Below are 21,307 nucleotides of genomic sequence, written 5' to 3' on the forward strand. Positions count from 1 at the left end.
TTTAAAGGAAAAAAAGCACACAACCATAACTTGGTAGCACCAGTCCATAACTCTTTAAACAAAATCCTGACTAGGTGGCTAAGACACTGAGCTTGTCGATCAGAAAGGTCGGCAGTTCGAATCCCTAATACAGGTCTCCTGTGTGAGCAGGGGGTGGATTAAATGACCTCCAAGGTCCCTTCCAACTCTGTTACTGTTAAGAAATGCTACTTTTCTTATTTTTGTTTTGAAGTATATTAACACTAAAGTGTAGAGAATAAGATGAATAAGTTTATGCAAAGTTATTAAGTAAGGAATGTTTTCAGGAAGTTTATGGGGTAAAAAGTAAAAGTAAGGTTTTTATAATATAAGGGTTGGAGATGTGATGGTTATTTGTAATTGGGCGCTGATTGTGCAATGCTGGAAGAAAGAAGACTTGCTTATTATTGAAGAACGGACAAGAACGAAGTTGGATTGATTATCTTCAAGTAATAATTGGTTTAAATAGTTATATTCAGATATGAACAAGGGGAGTTAAAGTGCAAAAGGAAGATAAACCTATAGTTAGCTTATGGGTATATATTTTTATTTAATAATAAAAAAAGAAACACTACTTTTCTCAAGTTTGATTTTCAGCTGCAAAAGAAAGATACAGTACTATTTATTTATTTTCATATTCATTATTTCATAGCCACTATTGACATTTTTGTTACAGTCACAGTTCTATACTCTCACAATGATGCATGTGTAGAGAATCTTACAAGTCCTGATCTCACTGATCTGTCAAAAGAAACTGCAGCTCAGAGGCTCACCAAAACTATGGATTGTTCTAGACTCTCTGGGGTTACAAATATAAAAGACACAATCCATAAAAGGACAACTCTGGAAGGGGCATTCCCTGGAACAATGACCTTCTTTTTTTTAATTCTTTATTCATGTCCCGGAACTGTACATGTTCCTGAGGCCCTTCCACCACAGAAAACTTTGAACTAAGTTTTTTTCCCAGCCTTATAGAAACTTAAGCAAAGGAAACTAAATGTGAAATGAAGAGGGAGGGGGAAAATGGGACGGCAGGAGAGTTTACTGTGTTGGTAAAGGAAAAAAAAACCCATAGTGCATTACTCTGTACTTAAAAGTAATCCCAGGGAACCGTATGTATTTAGCAGCAAATTAGTGTTGACATTTGACTATGTTTCAATCAGATCTGGGTTTTGGCACCATTATCTGTATTTTTAACTTGCTGTGAAGATTCACTTTACCAGCTGCTCTGCTGTGTTGGGAGATGTAATACATTCCTCAATCATTACTCAGAGGTCAGAAACTCACAATTATTTCTGTATCAGGAAGCAGGAAAGAAAACCAGACTTTTAGAATTTGGAATTTAGTTTTTTCATTATCTGAGAAGAAAAGGCTTTAAGTAAGTATGAAGAATGATGATGATGAATCATTTGCTAGGGTCAATGTGCACAGCAAATATCAGGCTGGCTGCCTAAATGATCATTGTGACATCTTCTTGGCTTCTCAAATATGAAATAAATTTGGCTTTTGGCCTGACACTTTCATATATATAGCAACCAACACATTCCACTGTTTGTTCATTCAACAACCAAAAAAATCTGTTGCCCAGGATGAAGATTATAAGATTGTGAATTGAGATATCTTTCTATGATTAATGTGATTGCCTTCAGCCGGTGCAGTGGTTGACTTATTCATTTTTATTTGATTTACATCAATCACATCTTTCATTTCTGGGGAAGAGGCAAGACAGCTAACAGTGTTTAAAGGACAAAAACAGAAAATAGAAACTTTAAAATGCAAACACTAAAATAAATAATAAGATCGTTGAACTGGGTGAAAGGGATGTATCTTAAAATATTTCAAAACACTCTTTTTAAGAATTATTTTTTATTACATAATAAAAATGTGTCTTCTATCACATGTTCATTTTTCTGAGCTCTGGATAAAATAGACAATGCCTTTCTCATGTCACATCCTTCCAGGTTCTCTATCCAAAATATTTCCAATACCATCAATTGCTTTCATTGGACTTTTTACTTTCCTTATTGCCCTTGTTGCCTTTTCTGAGTTAATTAAACCAGTCTGCCTAGAATGGCACAATAATTGACATAGAATCTGTTCAGTGCAGAATATAACTTTTCAATGATTTGACAAACTGCTTTTGATGCAGTCTAAAATTCTCTTTGTCTTTTTGTACAATCACATTGCTCACTTGTGTTCATTTTTAATAAATTATTATTCTAAGATTTTTTTTCATTTCAATCTTTTCTGTTGTTTCACCTATCTCCTCCATTTTGTACTTGTAAGTTTATCTTCTATCTCCCACAGTTCTATATTATGTTGTGACTTGCTGTTGCATAGCTCTTATCAGTCGTCTACTACTGACTTTACTAACCACATCCTGCTCTAATTTTAGCTTTTGACTAATACAGTAATTACAAACTCGTACTCTTCTGCGTTGAATGAGAGGCTGTGGACAACGAATTTTACATTTTCAATCCATAAACTTTGCAAAAATGTTATAATTGTGCATAACTCTTACAAATCATGCTATGTTAATTCTAGGACATTAAGAAAGCTGTTGGCCTACACAATAACCCTGAAATTAAGGCTGAGATCTCAAAACCATGTGTCTGTTATTTATCAGTCACAATAATAATTATTGAATAATTTAAAAAGTTTGTGGCCAAGGGAATACTGACCCTATTTTGAGCAATCCCCCAAGTATCGTTTCAGAAAATACCAGAAGATCTTCAAAATGTATACAATTTCGTCAATAATTGTTCCCAACATATCCTCTGTTTTGCAAACAGTGTATCACAAGTTTTATCATCAAGCATGACCAAATGCATTTTCACTGTATTAACATGAGCTGAATAAAGAAAAAACATCCGAACAATAGGTAAGAATAAAGTTTAAAACTTTATTCATCTACTTGGTATGAGTACAACAGCAATGTAGATTATAGTGGCATTAGGATGACATTTGCAAACAGCATGAATAGCAACAATGGCCATTTTGCAGAGAAGCAGATTTAACTCTATAGATAGGCATTGGTGGCTTTCTCTTTCAACAAAGGCTCTTAATCAGAGCTATTCCATAATAACAATAAAAAGGGGGAGAGGCAGAGAAAAGGGGAAATTCTGAAAAAGGCTTTTTTTTCAGTTCTGAACATCGGCTGGTCATGGGACAAATGGATAAATTTAAACCTTGAGATTTTAAGCAAAATATTATTAATTAGAGTCATGTCCCTAAAAATCAGAGATATGGCTTCATCACTATAACTATTGTCAGTAATTTAAACTACTTTATAGAAAATACTACTCTTAGCACCGAATAAGCAGATTCTTCTCTAGGTGGCTGAGAAAAAGTCTAATATTCAACCTTTACCATCTGATTCAACTGGGCTTGATTTGGGATCAGAAGTTGGTGTGCAAATTAGCACTCATTCTTGAAGAAACAGATTTCTGGTAGGGCTACCAGATTGATATGCAAAAATCATGAAATAACAATAAAAATATTTTTCAATACCTTGCCCTTCCAACTCATGGATTACCAGATTCTTGAAACTCAAATCTGATAGCCTTAGATTTGGATGTAAAATCCATACCCTTAAAATCTATACTCTTGAAGAGATATTTGCCATAAATTAACTTTATAGGCACTTAAAGCAAAATTTATGTTTCAGTGATTTTAGTTAAAACCCTTTGGGAAACAAATTCATGTTGGGTTATTACAGTATTTTTACACATGGATGAATATCCCAAGAGTGTGGTACTAAACATATTCATTTTTCCTTTTAGAAATTATTTTGCACATTGAAGAAAATATTTTAAAGACCCTTTTTCATGTTTCTTGAATTTATATATTTGGAATTAAGCTTGCCTTGACAATCTTGGAGAGCTACCGCTGTTTTTTCAAACCAAGAAATATATATTTTTTTAATAGCTCTGTTTTGGGAAGCAATTTAGCTTCATTTCTTCATACTATATTTCTGATGCAGTTTTCCTGGAAGTGGGAAGATGCAATTGTAACATGAAAAAGGATCTGAACCAAAATATCCCTTTTTAGTAGGTTGCATTCAAAATACAGAAGAAACGTACAACAGAAGAAAGGGTATCATACAATGTAGATAAGCACCAATAAATTATCCTTCTGTAGATAATTTTCTTCTCATATAGTTTCTGACCCCACCCCCCCAGCACTACCAAGGTAAATAATTGAACAATACACATCACAAGTCCTCCATGATGACAATCTACATTCTGCAGTGCTTCCACAGTACAGTATTCATTCTGCAATAGCCATGTGTTGCTTATTAATCTTTTGACATTTACTTGCATTTTTAAGAGATGTGATTTTGCTGTGTGCAATAACTTATCAAATAGTGGTGGTGAATTTGTATATCACTACAGTGAAGCCTATCTACTTCACCTCAGCTTTGGTATTACTCTTCCCATTAGAATACAATTGAATCAGTGTTTTTTAAAAAAAATCTTAAAATTTGGGCTAAAATGTGTTTTTGGATACATATAAGGTGGGGAATGGTGATAGTGGTAAGTAGGTAGTTACGTAATCAAATTATTTGTACAATAGCACTTCAAGTCATTAGCACATTTGTAAAACAATACAAGGAAAAAGCTCAGTCTTTCTAATCAGTTCCATTTTAGCACCACATTAAATATGTTTGCTGGTTTTCGGTCGTTTATATTTGTAGTAAGATCCTTTTAAGTCTTCTTTTATAAAATTAATATAATTGGGAAGTAGTCTCCCAAATAAATTGTACTTCCTCACAAAATAAATACAGGTAGTCCTTGACTTACAATAGTTCAGTTAGTGACCGTTCAAAGTTACGACGACACTGAAAAAAAGTGACTTATGATCGTTTTCCACATTTATGACCATTGCAGCATCCCCATAATCATGTGATCAAAATTTAGATGCTTGGCAGCTGACTCATATTTATGATGGCTGCAGTTTCCTAACAAAACTCACTTAACAAATATCTCGCTTAATAACAAAAATTTTGGGCTCAATTGTGTCGTACTTGGAGGACTACTTGTAACACATTTTTTTTAAAAAAACCCGATCTATCCATAATTGTAAGATTACAAAGTATGTCATACTCACATGTCAGCAAATAATAGTAGAATATACAGAATAACAATCGTTTTCATCCTGAAATTGCAGAAACCCAATTGCAATGTTGTTTTGCAGCAGAAGAGCCCAACTACTGATGAATAATGCTAGGAATTGTTACTCTTGAAGGATTGTCATCAACTGTTAAATTTTCATTTGTGATCACACATTTTTCTGGAATTACAGGGATTGGTCAGAGATGAACTAATTGTCTAATCATGAATTCATCTGCATTCTTTTTAGTAACTCCCTCCCGTCTATTGTTGTTTCAGGGTGTAAGAGAGTGTGCAAAGCATTGAAATGATATCTTAACTTGCTATTTATCTTAAAGGAGAAAGTCTATTTACAGGGAATAACTTACTTCTAAAACAGGATTGTCAAACTTGCGGCCAAGAGGTCAGATGCTTCATGCGCTAGCCACGCCCATGCCCAGTTTAGCAAAGGAGAAAAAAGTCCCAATATATCACGTGATGCTCTTGTGAATGACACAAGTTTGATACCCCCGTTCTGAAAGGTAAAAAGTGTCACTGCTCTTGGAATAATGTGTGTGGAAACTGAGAATATAGAATTCAGGTTTTGTTAAATCAAGATTAATCAAGAATGAGGGGGGGAAACACTGGACTTTGTGGTTGGAACCAATAAATGCTTGGCTTCCCAGGCAATATGAAGCATACATGGAATGATTTCCAATAGTAGCCATGCTGTAGATTATACCTTTTACTTCTCAGTTTAGGGAAATGCAATTGAAAAATAAAAAGGCAATGGAGATTTCATTCCATGAGGAGATGGGAAGCAACTATTCTAATTTTCAAGATATAAACATCCTGAATGAAAAAAGAGGAAGCACAGATATGGCTGGATGTTGGCTAATTCAATGAACTGCAATTACGATACGCTGCTTTAATCCTTTTTGTGCACCAGATACAAATGTCTGTCCAGAGCTCATTTGTACGAAAGCACTGAACCAAGGACAAAAAAGTAGAAAGGATGCCTAATCACACAGAAACCATCGATGTGCAGTTGAAGCAATAACATGTCCAGGAAAAGAGGCAGCTCGGATGGCTCTCTTCAACTGATTGGCTTCCAGTCTAGAATTTGCTTTTGGGACAAAGGCCCAATTTCTCTGATAAACAGCACATTCCTTCGTAAATCACTCATCAAATTGTCCTCTTTGACTAAATTATAGCTAGTTTAATAGGTCAGTCGAATACATAATTACAGAAAATTACAGAATTAAACACAGTTTCCTTGAGCCTCCTGACTCCTGCTACTATTTGTTTTAATTGGTAATATTGCCTGAGATAATAGAATTAGAAAGCTGAAAACTGTCATGTGGCATGATTGCCCCCTCCCCTCCTGTCATAATATATTTATTCTTGTGATTATTGGACATTCTTCTCTCACTATTGCCCAACAGTGCCCTTCAGCTATTTTGGATTTTAATTTCTAGAATATATTAAGCCCAGGATAGGATATTGGAGGACATCAGTTTGCGGGAACCTGTGAAGTAGGCTAAAGAAAAATTATCCTTGGCCAGGTGATAAATTCCTACAAACAATAACATATCACCAGTATGGTTGTGCCATTCCTTCTCCTATTGTCAGGCCCAAGCCCAGTGAGATCCAATCATGTCCAATCCTTTATTTGTTTACATCTAATTTACAGAATCTTGCCAAGCTGGTAGCTTTCTAAGGCATCAGATATATCATGAGAGATTTTAGGGTCTGGCTACCCTGAATCTTTTCCCCATTTCCCCCATCCAGCTCAGGACTGCACAGACCTCTTTATCTGGATCTTTTCTGTTGAACATCCTTTCACAGCTAATTACAATGTGATAAAATGATCAGCATTTGATGGAGTTAACATTTTACATGAATTCTGCCACACAATCTTATGAACATCTGTACTGATATGCTGAAAATCTCCATCATTTTGTAAACAGGCTGCAAAAATCATTAAATGGCCACAAATAAAACTCTTCTTTCTTTGCTTCCACATCATGGTCTTCTGGATTTTTGCAGACCAGATCTAGTAGCCTAATTTAGGAGGATAATAAACTAAGAGCAAAGGGATTAGCCATTAGTATCTTGATCACCTGTTATGAATTTAGATATGTCACTGGAATCCACCTACTCTTAGCTCTTAAATGTAAGAGCAAAAAATACTACAAGTCCTTCCTGCATAAGCCTTACAATAAGGCTATCTAAACATGGGAAGAGATACGGAATCTGTAGCCTTACAGATGTTGTTGAATAACATTAACAAATGTTGTCCGTCCGTCCCCCCCGGCTAATGGTAAGAAAAGCAGGAGTTGGGAGGTCTTGCAACATCTGGAGAGCAACAGGTTCCTCATCTATGCTACACAGACTTACTAGATGACAAGCTTCATTTGATTTAGCAAATTTTTGCTTCTAAATTAGTATAAACTATTGTATATATATATATATATATACAGGATTACACTGTTGGCAGAAACTGCACATTAAAAGAGAAAAAGTAAAAATTTATATAGTGGCAGTCATCACTCAGGTAAAAAATTAATGTATCACTGCACCCTATTGTCAGCCAAAAATGGCTTCTGATTCTATCAAAGAAAATGTTATGTGTCCTTTACGGAAGATATACAACCTACCAAGCAATTTAGGTAGACAAGAGGCCAGGTCACACAATATCCTCTAAAAAAAAAAGCTGCATGTAGTTGAGCGGATCATTTGATTCAGAAATTGCCCAAGATAAAGATTTTTTTTTTCAGGCACTGATAGTAATAATAAGAAAAAAACCTATTTGCAACTGTGTATAGTAAAATAACACAAAATTCAAGTCTTCTTATATGAATAATGAGTGATTACATGAAGAAAATCAAATTAAACAATGTTTAACATGACATATTGTGCAATATTATCAGTGCATACAAGAAAATAGCTTGAACGATCACTGTGTAGCAGCAAAGTCACTCCATATAATAGTTAAAATATAATAATAACATTTCCAAGTTCACTATTCTGGTAGACATTTTTTAAAAATTCAAATGTAACCTTTGCAGTTGGATGGTACTAGCTATTGAAAAATGCTGTTCCAATCCTGGAACAGGCTATGTAGAGTACTTTGAAAATGTCCAATCTTTTGACTTGCTTGGCATTAGTTGATCTCACAAAACACTCTTCAGTCTTCAGTTTCATAGTAAGGATGACAGCATGATGATTTTCTAGGACACCTATTCTTAGTCACACCAGATACTGTTTTAGGACCTCTATCCAGAGCACGATACCATAGTCTTTTGAAACTGAAGGTTGCCAATGCAATGTATTCTAGATCCTATGAAAGATGATCATGTATCAGATCCTACAACTTATGAGAGGAGAACTGGAGAGAGTCTTAGAGTTTGTACATGATTGTATGCTTTTTGGTTGATCACAATAAGTTATTGCCCCTGTACAGACCTTCTTTTTCCTGGACCAGTGTGATTAATATTGTTTATTTTAACATGAAAAGGAACAACATTAATACATTGGCCCACGCAGTGCTTATTTTCAAGCACAATCAAGCAATGCGTGACCACACGATGTCATAGTGATTTTCACACAGCAAAGGTCACATCTAAATTAAACCTACGATTGCATGACACTATGGCTTACATTTAATGTGATAGTTGAAATAACTCCTTCATCATTAAACCGAGAAACCAATTTTTGGTTTACATGCTTGCTCTTCTTGTTAATTTTCAACCAAGTGGTTTAAAGCAAAAATTATATGTTAATGCAGGAAATGCAGGAAAAGATGGAGGAACAAAGAGTTTCAACAACAAAACCTGGCAATTTACTACCAGATATGTGCAAGTGCAAGCTGGGAGCTTGTTTTCAAAAAAAAATGGCTAGTATGCAGCACAGCAGAATACCTCTGTTCAGCAGCCTATTTTATTGATGGGTACTACGGAAAAAATAAGCCGTTTGACAATAAGGCCAATTAACTGTAATAGCTGTGCCCAGAGGATAAATATATTACACAGGACTCCTTACTTAACTATAGAATATATTCATTCATTGCTTGGAAAGACCATGACCACACAATTGTGAGCTGGCATCCTACGGGCACTTCCTGGGTTTTCTCAATTAGTGTCCTCAACCTTTGAATGAAAGTCAAGGGAAAATGAGGAAGGCAGAAGACTGAATATATATGCCATATAAAAACTTCATGAGTGAAAACCATGACTGAGTTTTGAACAAAGAACCTTTCATGTCTCTGCCTATGGCAAGCTTGACAGGCCATTGCACAATCTCACGGCATTAGTATGTGCCTTTCTCAGATTGTCCCTTCTCTCCTCCCCACCTTCTTGACTGTTTGCCGTCCAAAGAGGGTTTGCACTCGATTATAATACATTATCCTATTACATGATATCTTCCCTCTCCAAAGAAAGAAGAATTCAGAAGAGTTTGGCTTTCTTCTTCATATCGTTGCGTCTCCAGAGAGGTAACTTATCAAATTCCTGTATTGTCATGCCAAATATTTCTTGAAAAACTTCAGGTGCTAAATGACGCTAAAGAAAGACAAGGCAGAAGTATATTATCACTCAAGAAGTAGAAACAGGCAATCTAAATATCACAGCATTACTCTCAACATAGTAGATCTAATATACCAGGTGTAATATAAAGTCCTGAGCAATGGATAAGGCCAGTGTCCTATAGCAAGCACCATGTGGCCTTTTTGGATTTTTATCTTTTGGCTACCAAAGCATCCAATATTAGAATGAGTCCCGCCTCCCTTTTATTTTACTCTTCAGGGATTTTAAGTAATGAGATGGAAACCATAATTTCTAGCCAGTAGGAATGATAGTCAAGTATTGCAATAGATAACACAGCAAACAATTTAGAGATTGAGCAGTTGCTTGTCTAGCTCAAGGTAGCCTTTCCCTACCAAGTGCCCTCCAGAGGTCTTGAGACTACATTCCTGTTGAGATGTTCAATATCTGGAAGACTCAATACATGAGCAGCCTGACAATGCTGCTGTGGTGACATCTGCATAAAGAAAACCTAGTATATGCAGCTATAGTAGTGGCCAAAATTGTGGAAATCTTTTGGGAAAAGTGTATTTTTGAGATTTGATGGCTAATAATGCCACTTTTTTTTAGAGTAGTACCATACAATTATGTATCAATGGAAAGATAATTTAATCAAGAATGTAATGCTTTTCAACCTTTGTTTGAGAGATAAAAGTAGCTTTTTTCGTGGAATTCTAGATTTTAGGCCAAATTCCTGAAATCTGCACTAAACAGTCCTTGCCCTCAACTTCACATTGCATTGTGCCATTTCATCTTGTATACACCCAGATGATTTTCTTCTGTCATGTAGGCACAGTCTTTTAATTCTTCTATCATCATTTGCTATTGTGCATCTTTTCCTGCCTTTACCAGTGTGGTTTTGTAGTGACTGAGTCTCCTTATACTTCTTCAAACACTTAGAAATGCCACCTTTGGTTAAGTTTCCACCAATTTTTCTTCTAATTCCTTTATAACTGTAGCCTTGTTCACTTAATAATACTATTTTACATCACTTTCTGGGCGACCAGTCAACTCTTTGCACCATTACTTTAATTTTATTACGTTGTATAAGCTCACTAAATGAAAGAACACAAAAAAACCCAACCAACTTGATAGTGTTCACATAACACACTGACAAATTTTCTCCTTAGCTTCAATATATGACATCAATAACTGAATCCTACTGTGATCTGATTGGCTCATTGCCAAAACAAGATGACACCTGATTGGCTCGCTAAACACTCATGCTTATTGGCTACAATCAGATGAAGGAAAGCTACCTGATATCAACCTAAGCAAGTTATGCTTCCTTGTTCTGGTTATTTGGCTATAACTTTTCATAGAATACAGATAATTGACAGACTTTGTTGCATTACATTCTTGATTAAATTATCTTTCCATTGATATATAATTTTATGGTACTACTAAAAAAAAAGTGGTGTTATTAGTCATCAAACATCAAAAATACACTTTTTTCCACAGTTTTGGCCACTACTGTATACACACAAGGGCTATATTAAAACCTTGTATTTGACAATGGAAGAGAGTGAAACTTAAACTGGAACATTTTGGGTATAGGTGGAGTTTGATGAAATAAATCAGTCGACCAGGTTTTATTTCTAGGAATATGCCTGCACATTTTTCTTTAAAAAGATAGATATCTTATACCTTTAGCTGATCCCTATTATGGGCATGAAAGGCAAAGTATTTCTATATAGCAGAGGTATGTAGCTTGCAATCCCATTAATATTTGTCCAGAATCAATGCCAAAATTAGCTGGCTTAAATCTGATGCATTAGGTTGCTGGTGGGGGCACTAAATAATTGGGCCCTATATACTCTGGTGTCATCATTATGTCATGTGATTGAAAACAGTTCTACAACTAGAGTATAACCTTGAGAAAAGTGTGGCTGTACACTATGATACATGTGGCTCCAATTCTATACATATTTACTTTAGAAAGGATCACTCAACTCAGTGAAGCTTATTTCTGAGCAGGCTTGCATGGATTGGTGTATTAGTTATCTTTGTATGTATAAAGCAATTAGTTCAGATAAATGCACTATCTTGTAAGGTTATGAGTAACCAGCAATCCATATAATTTCAAAACTTTCTTCTAATGCCAAACCCGACACCTGGTTCTTACCTCCAACCTGGTTCTATCCACTTCTCTTAGAATTTTATTTCGCCCTCTGTTGGTCACCATGAGTACTTCGTAAGGAAATATCTGTTAACCGTATAGAAGAGGCCTTTATGTAGAATTTATTAAATGCCACAAATAGACATCAAATTCACAAGTATAATGTGGTCATTGTCAAAAGACAGCTGCAAGTTCATTACATGGCTTCCTTGGAATATTTGTTACTGAACAATGAAGTCTCATAATTATAAAGATATCCCCCATCTATGTTCTCTCTGTCTCTCTGTCTCTCTCTGTCTCTCTCTGTCCCTCCCTCCTTCCCTCCCTCCCTCCGTCCTTGATAAGCTTATGGATAATGCTTACTATCTTCTTACTTTACAGATCACCATGGGTTTGCCTTTATTTTCTTGGCATATGTGCTCAGAAGCAAACACTTTGCTAAAAAGTTAATTCATTGGCCGTTCCTTTGCTTATATTTGACCTGTCCATTTCTCTTTTTAAGTTAAACTAAAGTTACTTTCCTACATACCCATTTAGTAATCATACCACACACACCCATTATAGCTAGTTATATGTGATAGTGCAAGCATCTTGTGCAGGAACCTTGAGCTTTAACAAAATAAATGTCAGAAACTAAAAATCAGTACTATATAAAAAAGCCTCTGTAAGGCTGCATTCACATATTGTGCAAAACCAGAATGTGATTTGTCTGGATTTGGCTTATTTTTTTTGAAGTCAATGTTGGGTGAACTCAGTGTGACAGTGGATGACTTGTATTTACAGCCTCTGAAGATTTCAACTAAATATACTCAGAGATAAGCTTTAATTTTCCCATGTCTCTACAATCCCAAATTAGGGCTGCATATGTTAAAACCACAATGACCAGGACATTATTATACGTTCTGAGCATATTTCTTAAGAACTAACCAGATATCTTGTATCAGTGACCAAGAAAATTAATGAACAACAAAGAAGAGTTTCCAGAAAGACTGTCTGAAAAACACTAAGGGTAAACGGCCATGAATATATATGTATCTGCTTTTTTATTTATGTCACTGTAGTTTTGTGTGGAGTAGGGGAAAGAAAGAGAGAATAAGGGATGTGATTCTTTCTCACTGTGTATATCTCAGTTCAAACTTGTTTCTCTTCACATCTTAAAATTGTCTCCTTCCCCTTTTTTATACTACATCAAAAATAATGAGATATACAGAGACAATTAGCAATTCCTGCATTCTTTTAGTGTTATAAGCAAAAGAAAATGCACAACCCTAATTAGTCTGGTTTTGAAAACAACTCTTTCCTGCACGCACACTTTGGATTGCTTTTGAGATCCTATTCTTAAATCATGTGACTCTGGGAATAAATCTCATTGAATTACTAGGATTTACCTCTGAATAAAGATGTATACAATGGGACTGCAATCAGAACATCTGCTTTGATTTCCATTTTATTTTGTGCATGCAGCACAACCAAGAATGAATTCATCCCCGCTGCATTCTACTCATTTATTCCAATTAATACTGTCACATTACTAGCAGGTCTAACTCATTTCACACGATTGTTAATGTCTATTTGTTTAGGTCCACCTAGAATACTGCTGTCTAATTTCCTATATATTAAATCCCTTAACCTATGTGCTAACTTCAAATAAAGGGGGATGTCCTATTGCCCTGAAAAAGAGAGGAGTGTCATATATATAAACAAATTAAAAGGTGGATGCCACATTTTTAATGCTGTCATTCCAAAAATTACCCTTCATTGTTGTGAAGCACAATGAATAAGATCAGCACTTGCCTTTGGTTCCAACATGTTAGGCATAGACACTCCTCGGTCCATTCGCATTCCAGGGACGTGACCATCTGGGTGAAACTGTATCAGAAGCATGTAGGTATCAAATACATAGATTACATCCTTATCCACACAAACCCACAAATAGAGTAAAGGTATTCATGCTGTGTATGCACATGAACGTATAGTAAGGTTCCAGAGAAATATGTATAATAGATATAATTATGCCCTATATATACTATACAAAAAGATGTGGCTCCTAATTTAAGTGGCCTTTATTCATGACTGTCTCTTTCAATTATGAAGCTTCTCAGGGACTCTTCCCAAAGACCAATTGACAAAATAAGATAACATTTTGGTCACAAGAAACATAAACTACTGTATCAGTTCTAAAAATGTCAAATATTCTATATTTAGGGCCTAACTTCTTTAAAAATATACTCCCTTCTGCTTACCTAGAATATTCATACCCCATTATTCAGGGAATGAGGAATGGTAGGAAAACTACCATTCACAGAGTGATTCATTGTTTTAGTTCTTGCTACCATTTTTACAATATTTAGTTGCTTTCCAGTTGTACCAAAGCATTTTATCCTTTTTAACAAGTAAAATTTGTAATTCCTTCTACATCAATAAAGTCTTTTCTGAGATTTCCATACCATAGTAATATTCAAACATGTAAAGAGAAGGGTTATGTTTAAAAAATAACACTACATTTTTAATTGGCCATTTTATACTGCCATTTGGCAGATTTTTACTCCATGACCACAATAAAATATAAAGAAGACAGGAAACCATCTGGAGAAGAAGACCAAAGGTATAACTACAGAATAAGCAGAATTATATTTGGACTTTCTTTGGATAGTAACAAAGAAATTAGGAGAAATCCATCAATGAGAGAACTATCACTCATTGCTTCTTTTACAATCTTAGAAATGTTTGCTGTAACGAATCACAAAACTGACAGTAAAACACTCTTTCCCATAGTGTCATAATTATATCATTAATAATAAAACAAGCAGATTAACAACTTTTAAGAAATTCTTCTAAGATGGGAATAACATAGTTGATGCACTGTTGATGAATTTGTTTCTTTTAACTTGATGGACGAAAATCTTTACCAACCTGGTAATCTGAAAAGGGATATATATTGAGAAAAGACACATAATTAGGATAAGATTTATTCTGAACAAAAGTTTTAAGTTCAGAGCCTTTCCTAAAAATTATCAACCCAAAATACATATATTTTCTGCCTTCATTAAATTTAAATTTTATTTTTACAATGTCATCTTCAGTTTGAATATAATGTTGAACCATCCTCTCCACCCTTTTTTCAACAAATGGCAAGTGTAGCTATATTTCAAGATTAAGTATGGTATCCAAAAGCTGTATGTGAGAGATGACCTTATGTACTACTATAAAAACACAACAGAAAGCATAAATGCTGAAAATAACTCAAAAACGATCCCCAGCCCAAACCTCACATTCTATTTCCTTTACAAACTTACCTCGAGTTGTATTGCTCACATCCCCATAACTGTTGTACTGACCAAAGTCTGTGGACATCGGCTATATGTATATATATAAATAAAAACATGAACAGGTAAATCACACTATCTGTACATTGAATGACAGTAAAAAGATCACCACAAAGGCCATGTAAAACATGAGAATAGCACATTCGTTTATTTTTAACTTCCCACCCTTATTATTTTTATAAATAACTCAAGGCAGCAAACATACCCAATACTCCTTTCTTCTCCTCTTTTTCTCACACCAACAAGCCTGTGAGGTGGGTTGGGCTGACAGAGTTGATTGGTCCAAAGTCACTCAGAAGCTTTCATTGCTAAGGCAACACTAGAACTCAGTCTCCTGATTTGGTCTGGCTTTAACCAGACCAAACTGCCTCTTATCTGGGAGCATCCATGACATTCACAAAAAGTGCATATAAAACTGACAGTGGTACAGGAGTAATGTTATTGTACTTTATACCTATAAAGCTATATGTAGTATGTATACTGAAGGTATAAAGAGCACATTCACTTTTATCAATAATTTATCACTACACCTTTCCTTGAGAGGAGCAACTTTAGATTTGTCATACTTCTGCCTATGGAGCCAGCATCTCTTGTACTAGTTTTATCTGGATACTAGTGAAAGATATGCACAAATTAAACTGTTTTGTAATTATCACATAGTTTCCATAGATAAATAATATTTATGATAAAATCCACCAACAGTTGAATAGACAGATTATGTAACATTGGATCATCATTCTTCGTTTTCCTATCTGACTTCTGGAGATTTTCTTTATATACTTTGGGGGAACAGCTTTTCCTAAAGAATGTACATAGCCCAAGATGTTCAGATGATGTATTAAATTCAATTCTGTGGCTGTGGCTGCCGGCGTCCCAGTATAGCCAGCTGACGCCATCGCTGGTTATTGGGGGCGAATCATTGGCCCCCACGGAGAGGGCCCGCAACTTGGGTGTCCTCCTGGATGCGCGGCTGTCTTTAGAAGGGCATATGACAGCCGTGGCCAGGGGGGCTTTTTGTCAGGTTCGCCTGATACGCCAGTTGAGCCCCTTTCTGGACCGGGACTCCCTACGCACGGTCACTCAAGCACTCGTCACTTCTCGTCTGGACTATTGTAACGCTCTCTACATGGGGCTCCCCTTGGGGTACACCCGGAGGCTCCAACTGGTGCAGAATGCGGCTGCGCAGGGGATTATGGGAGCGACGGGGCGCTCCCATGTGACTCCTCTCCTGCGCGAGCTGCATTGGCTTCCGGTGGACTTCTGGGTGCGCTTCAAGGTGTTGGTGATCACCTTTAAAGCGCTCCATGGCTTAGGGCCAGGGTACTTACGGGACCGCCTTCTGCCACCAATAGCCTCCCACCGGCCAGTTCGCTCCCACAGAGAGGGCCTCCCCAGGGTGCCGTCGGCCAGACAATGCCGGCTGACGACCCCCAGGAGGAGAGCCTTCTCTGTGGTGGCACCTACCCTATGGAACAATCTACTCCCAGAGATACGAGTGATCTTCGCCTTCCGGATTTTTCGTCGGGCCCTAAAAACTTATTTTTTTCAGTTAGACGGTCTGTCTTGATTTTAGGGTTAGTATTAAAATTTTAATATTGATTTTAATTGACAAGTTTTAAATTATGGGCCAAATTTATAAATTATTTTAACTTTATTTTTAACTGTGATGTTATGTATAGATGTTTTTATCTTGGCTGTTCACCGCCCTGAGTCCGAAAGGAGAAGGGCGGTATAGAAATTTGAATAATAAATAAATAAATAAATAAATAAAATAAATAAAGAACCAGAACCAATGATCTAAATACTAAAAAGTGAAGAGATGGAGATAGCAGACACAAATCTCCACTCCCTCTCTCCCACCCCAAGAGAAGGGAAAAAGAAACAACAGAAATTAATAATAATAATAATAATAATAATAATAATAATAATAATAATAATAATAATAATAATAATAATAATAATTTTATTTCTATACCGCCCTTCTCCCGAAGGACTCAGGGCGGTGTACAGCCAATTTAAAAACACAGGACACAACAATGATTAAAAATTAAAATAATTAAATAGATTTGGCCGATTTAAAACCCCAAAAATTAAAATACCCCAATTTAAAATTATTATGTTGATAGCCCTGCCTGGCGGAACAACAGGGTCTTCAGTGCGCAGCGAAACACCCGGAGGTCGGAGATCTTACGTATTTCCGGGAGCAGTTCATTCCACAAGGCTGGGGCTCCCACAGAGAAGGCCCTCCCCCTGAGTGTCGCCAGCTGACATAACTTGGCTGATGGCACCCTGAGGAGACCCTCTCTGTGGGAACGGACTGGTCAGTGGGAGGCTATTGGTGGCAGAAGACGGTCTCGAAGGTACTCCTTTTTTAAGGAGTCTTGATAGATTAGAGTGAGAGAAGAATTTTTAGTTGAATCTCTTATTTCTTTTCACATCTTATGTCCATATGTCAATATTTTTCCCTCACTGGATTTACTCATTGAAATAAATGAGTCAATAAAAGGGTGACTGTCAGTTCCTCTAAGTAGACTAGACCACAGAATCAGCTCCACAGGATATCTACAACTGTTTTTATTGAGATTTGTTGTAATAAAAGAATCTTGCATGTCTAATTTGCTCCTCCTACTAATAATTCAGTGAATGAATAATATATTTTCTGAGCCAGTTTCAAACAATATCTGGACATTTTGGGTTTATATAGATCCATTTGATTAAGCCCTCTCTCAGGTGAAGTGGCCTTAGTAACTGCCCTTTTCTGCTTTCCTTGACAACACACATAAAAAGTCTAACAGTACAACTTGAAGTGAGAAATATGGTGGACTGGAAGAAATACAGGCAGAACTATTGTGACTGCTAAGTAAAATTTTTGTACTGTTGCTATAATGTTACTATTTTATTCTTCTAATTTTATTTTTTATTTTTAACATTTCTGAATTGTATTGTTTTGACCATTTTTTATTTATATTGTATTTTTAATATACGTATCCCAAAGAACTTTATTGAACTGTAGTTTTAGTGTTATGCAACAAAAAATGGTTTCAGTTATTTGTTCCTTAGGAGCTCAACAGAAACTGAAATTTAAAGTGTATTTTCTTGTATGGGAAGAATTCTCTGCTCACCCTGTGGAGTCCATTTCGTCCATACCCAGGCAGTGAAGAAGTTTTAGAAGCAGCGGCATGTAATGCTGAGAAGGAGAAAACAATAATTATTAGGAAATAAAAATACATCATCAAAATCACAGCATCTTAGAAATCAATTAAAAATCCTGAAAGTGTAAATTTGCATCTGTATGAATTTTTTTAAGCAATCATTTTACCTTGACTTTGTCCAGTAAGTGAAATTTGGATGTAAAATTTTCAATTCCTCTCTAATATAGATGTCTACAAATCACTCTACATATTACACAGAAACAATCTTTAGCTAGTCATGCTTTATGGTCATGGTTCAACATAATGTCAAATTCTGAATCTTTGATTCAAATTGCTTAAAACATACTTTCTTCTCCTAATTTATTTTCTTGCACACACCAAACAAGCAAAATGATACTCTTCTGTCAGTAGTTATTTACAAGCCAGGATTGCTATTGTTTCCATATGGTGCAAATTGGAGGCAGAGTCTGAGGTTAAAAAAAAGTAGCTTGTTTAAAGCAATCTGCTAAATTTATGTCTCAGATTAGCCTTGAATAGACTGTTCTCTGTAATCATACACAAAGACACATTTGTATACTCAGAAGTGAATCATTTTTATAGATTGTTGTCTGGAAGTAAGTGATTTGATGCAGACAGATAGAATGAAAGCTATAATCATTCTTGTCCTCCTTTAGTTTTGTTACTATCATGGCCCTGGGTCTCCTGGCATAATATGTCTAAAATATATTTTAGAGATCTGGAAAGGGTGCACCCCCACCCAAATTATAATGAAAATACATGCACATAAGCATGCATATCATACACAAAATTCGTGTAAGCAAACAGTAATTATATCTTTGCTTTTTCTTTGGAACGCATCAGTGAACCCCAAAGACCTGTCTGATAATATTGTTATGACCTAGTAGCTTGAATGCATTGCATTACTCATTGAGGCTGATTTCCTCTTCTAAAGTGGGAACATCTAAAAGGCTATGAGAATCAACAGGACAAATGTTGCTTTCTTAATCATTCTTTATGAACTGACTTATTGGGTTTTTAGAGATACTCATATAAGTTGCATGAGAGCAATCCTTTCATAAAGATGCCTTTTATAAGAGTGTGACATAGTTTTTTCTCCCTAAACTAAATGTTCATTTTAAAATGAGATGCATATACTGTCTACTATTATTATTATTACTATTTATTTTATATGAAGAGCTGGTAAAATCCTGTGTTTTTAAAAAGAGACCCAAACATCAGCATATATCATATAAATACATAATCAGTCTCCTAATTATATAAAGCTGTTATGGTGAGTACATGTGTTACCATAAGCAGTTACCATAGACAGGTCAGCCATGACTATACAATTCCCTGTAACAGTTCCCTAATTATGGCCATCTCAAAGACATGGAGAAAGTTGAATGTATGTTCTTCAAAACATCCATATGAGACCTCTGAATGATGCAGAAAAAACAGCTTCTGATTGGTAGCAAATATATATTTAGTTAAAACTGGAAAGACTTTACCTTATAAACTGAGTCAATAAAAGCTTTTCATCCGAGATGATCAAAGCAGGAATTATTTATTTATTTATTTATTTATTTATTTATTTATTTATTTATTTATTTATTTATTTATTAATTAGTTCAATCTATATATGCCGCCCTTCTCCGGAGACTCAGGGCGGCTTACAATGCATTAAGCCATAGCCTTCATACTTTTTTTTTAAAGTAGTTTTTATTGAATATAAATATTAAAAAAGACATACGTAACATATACACAACAAACACTTATACAACATATACACAAAAAGAGTATAATTTCTTCTTAAGCATTTTTTCAGAGTAACATTCTACAATTCTACTTATGATATATTCCTTCACCTTCATACTTTTGTATATACCTACTTAGTAGGGCTTTTTGGGCCCCCCTAAGCAGTGTTCTTTTTTATACAAAGTCAGCTTATTGCCCCCACAAACCGGATCTTCATTTTACCTACCTCAAAAGGATGGAAGGCTGAGTAAACCTTGAGCCTGGTGAGAATTGAACTCGCAGTAATTGCAGGCAGCTGGCAGCTAAGTACTACTTTAACAGCAGCAGTTTAGTCCACTGCGCCACCAAGGCTCTAAATCAGAATTTAGTTCTAATTTAAAGAGGTATTTATTGGAAGTCACTATATACCACAAGATTTTTATATTATTTTAGAAGCTACCGGTAATACAGATGTGCTTTTCAAGCAATCAGCATTGTGACCTACTTATCTATATTCTGTATAAACACTGTAGGATAAAGTTTCGGAGTTGTGGCCAATTTTAGTTTCCTACAGAAAAAGACAATTGTAATCCTCAAACATTTAGCAGAAAAATTATTAACTTTTAAGTTTACAAAATCCCATCTTAAATTAAAATACATTTTGATTTCCTAGAGCTTCGAAACAGTTTTCTTGTAATTGTAACTATACTTGGAGCAGGGTTTTTTAGATATTTCTTTTTCTGGATTTGTTCAGTAGATGCTGAGAAATGTTCATTGGAATCTTTCTTCATTTAAAAATATCTGTTAATACATTGTGAGAAATAGCTAGAGTTATAATGTAGGCAGTAAACACATTAGAGGAAAAACTACTTCCTTATTATTATTTAGAGGTCACATTTTTGCATTATCAGAAACTGAACTGCAATAATTAGATGAGAACCAGTCTTAATATCAACTTTTTACAGTACAACTCTAATAAAGGTCTATTAAAAACTAAATCTCACTGAAGTCAATTAGCTCAACTGTCAGCTATGTGAATACAGTAGAGAAGTGTATCCTAGTTCATCATGTCCCATAATCCTTTATGTTTTTTCTAATTTTGTTGCTTACATGAATTAACTGGAGAATCGTAACATCTGCTGGCAAGTAGTGACTTTTCCTTTTCCATCTCTTCTTTTAGTATCAATTGCCCCAGGCCTGAGTTCAGCTGCAAATGAAAATTTTGAGGAAAAAGTAAGCTAGTGAAAAGATTCATATCATGCAGATTTTGGCAGACAGAGAATTT

The 21,307-nt window shown here is 35.4% G+C and overlaps 1 protein-coding gene across 3 annotated transcripts in view; it reads right to left on the bottom strand.

The window, feature by feature from the left end:
• Positions 1-1,771: 1,771 nt before the first annotated feature.
• Positions 1,772-21,307, bottom strand: part of ABLIM1 (actin binding LIM protein 1) — a 184,279-nt gene continuing 164,743 nt past the window's right edge. For 2 of the 3 annotated variants that reach the window (XM_070946092.1, XM_070946091.1), the window contains exons 17-20: positions 21,133-21,229; positions 18,259-18,323; positions 15,107-15,167; positions 14,694-14,731 (exon numbers count right to left, since the gene is read on the bottom strand). In XM_070946092.1, the coding sequence (XP_070802193.1) occupies positions 14,694-14,731; positions 15,107-15,167; positions 18,259-18,323; positions 21,133-21,229 (261 nt within the window). Of the gene's footprint in view, positions 9,671-11,816; positions 11,898-13,604; positions 13,680-14,693; positions 14,732-15,106; positions 15,168-18,258; positions 18,324-21,132; positions 21,230-21,307 lie in introns of those variants that run through there. The other variant, XM_070946093.1, reaches the window with a different exon arrangement.

The sequence above is a fragment of the Pituophis catenifer genome, unplaced genomic scaffold (assembly GCF_029215685.1).
Source record: "Pituophis catenifer annectens isolate HBS135680 unplaced genomic scaffold, rPitCat1.0.hap2 SCAF_6, whole genome shotgun sequence".
NCBI lineage: Eukaryota > Metazoa > Chordata > Lepidosauria > Squamata > Colubridae > Pituophis > Pituophis catenifer.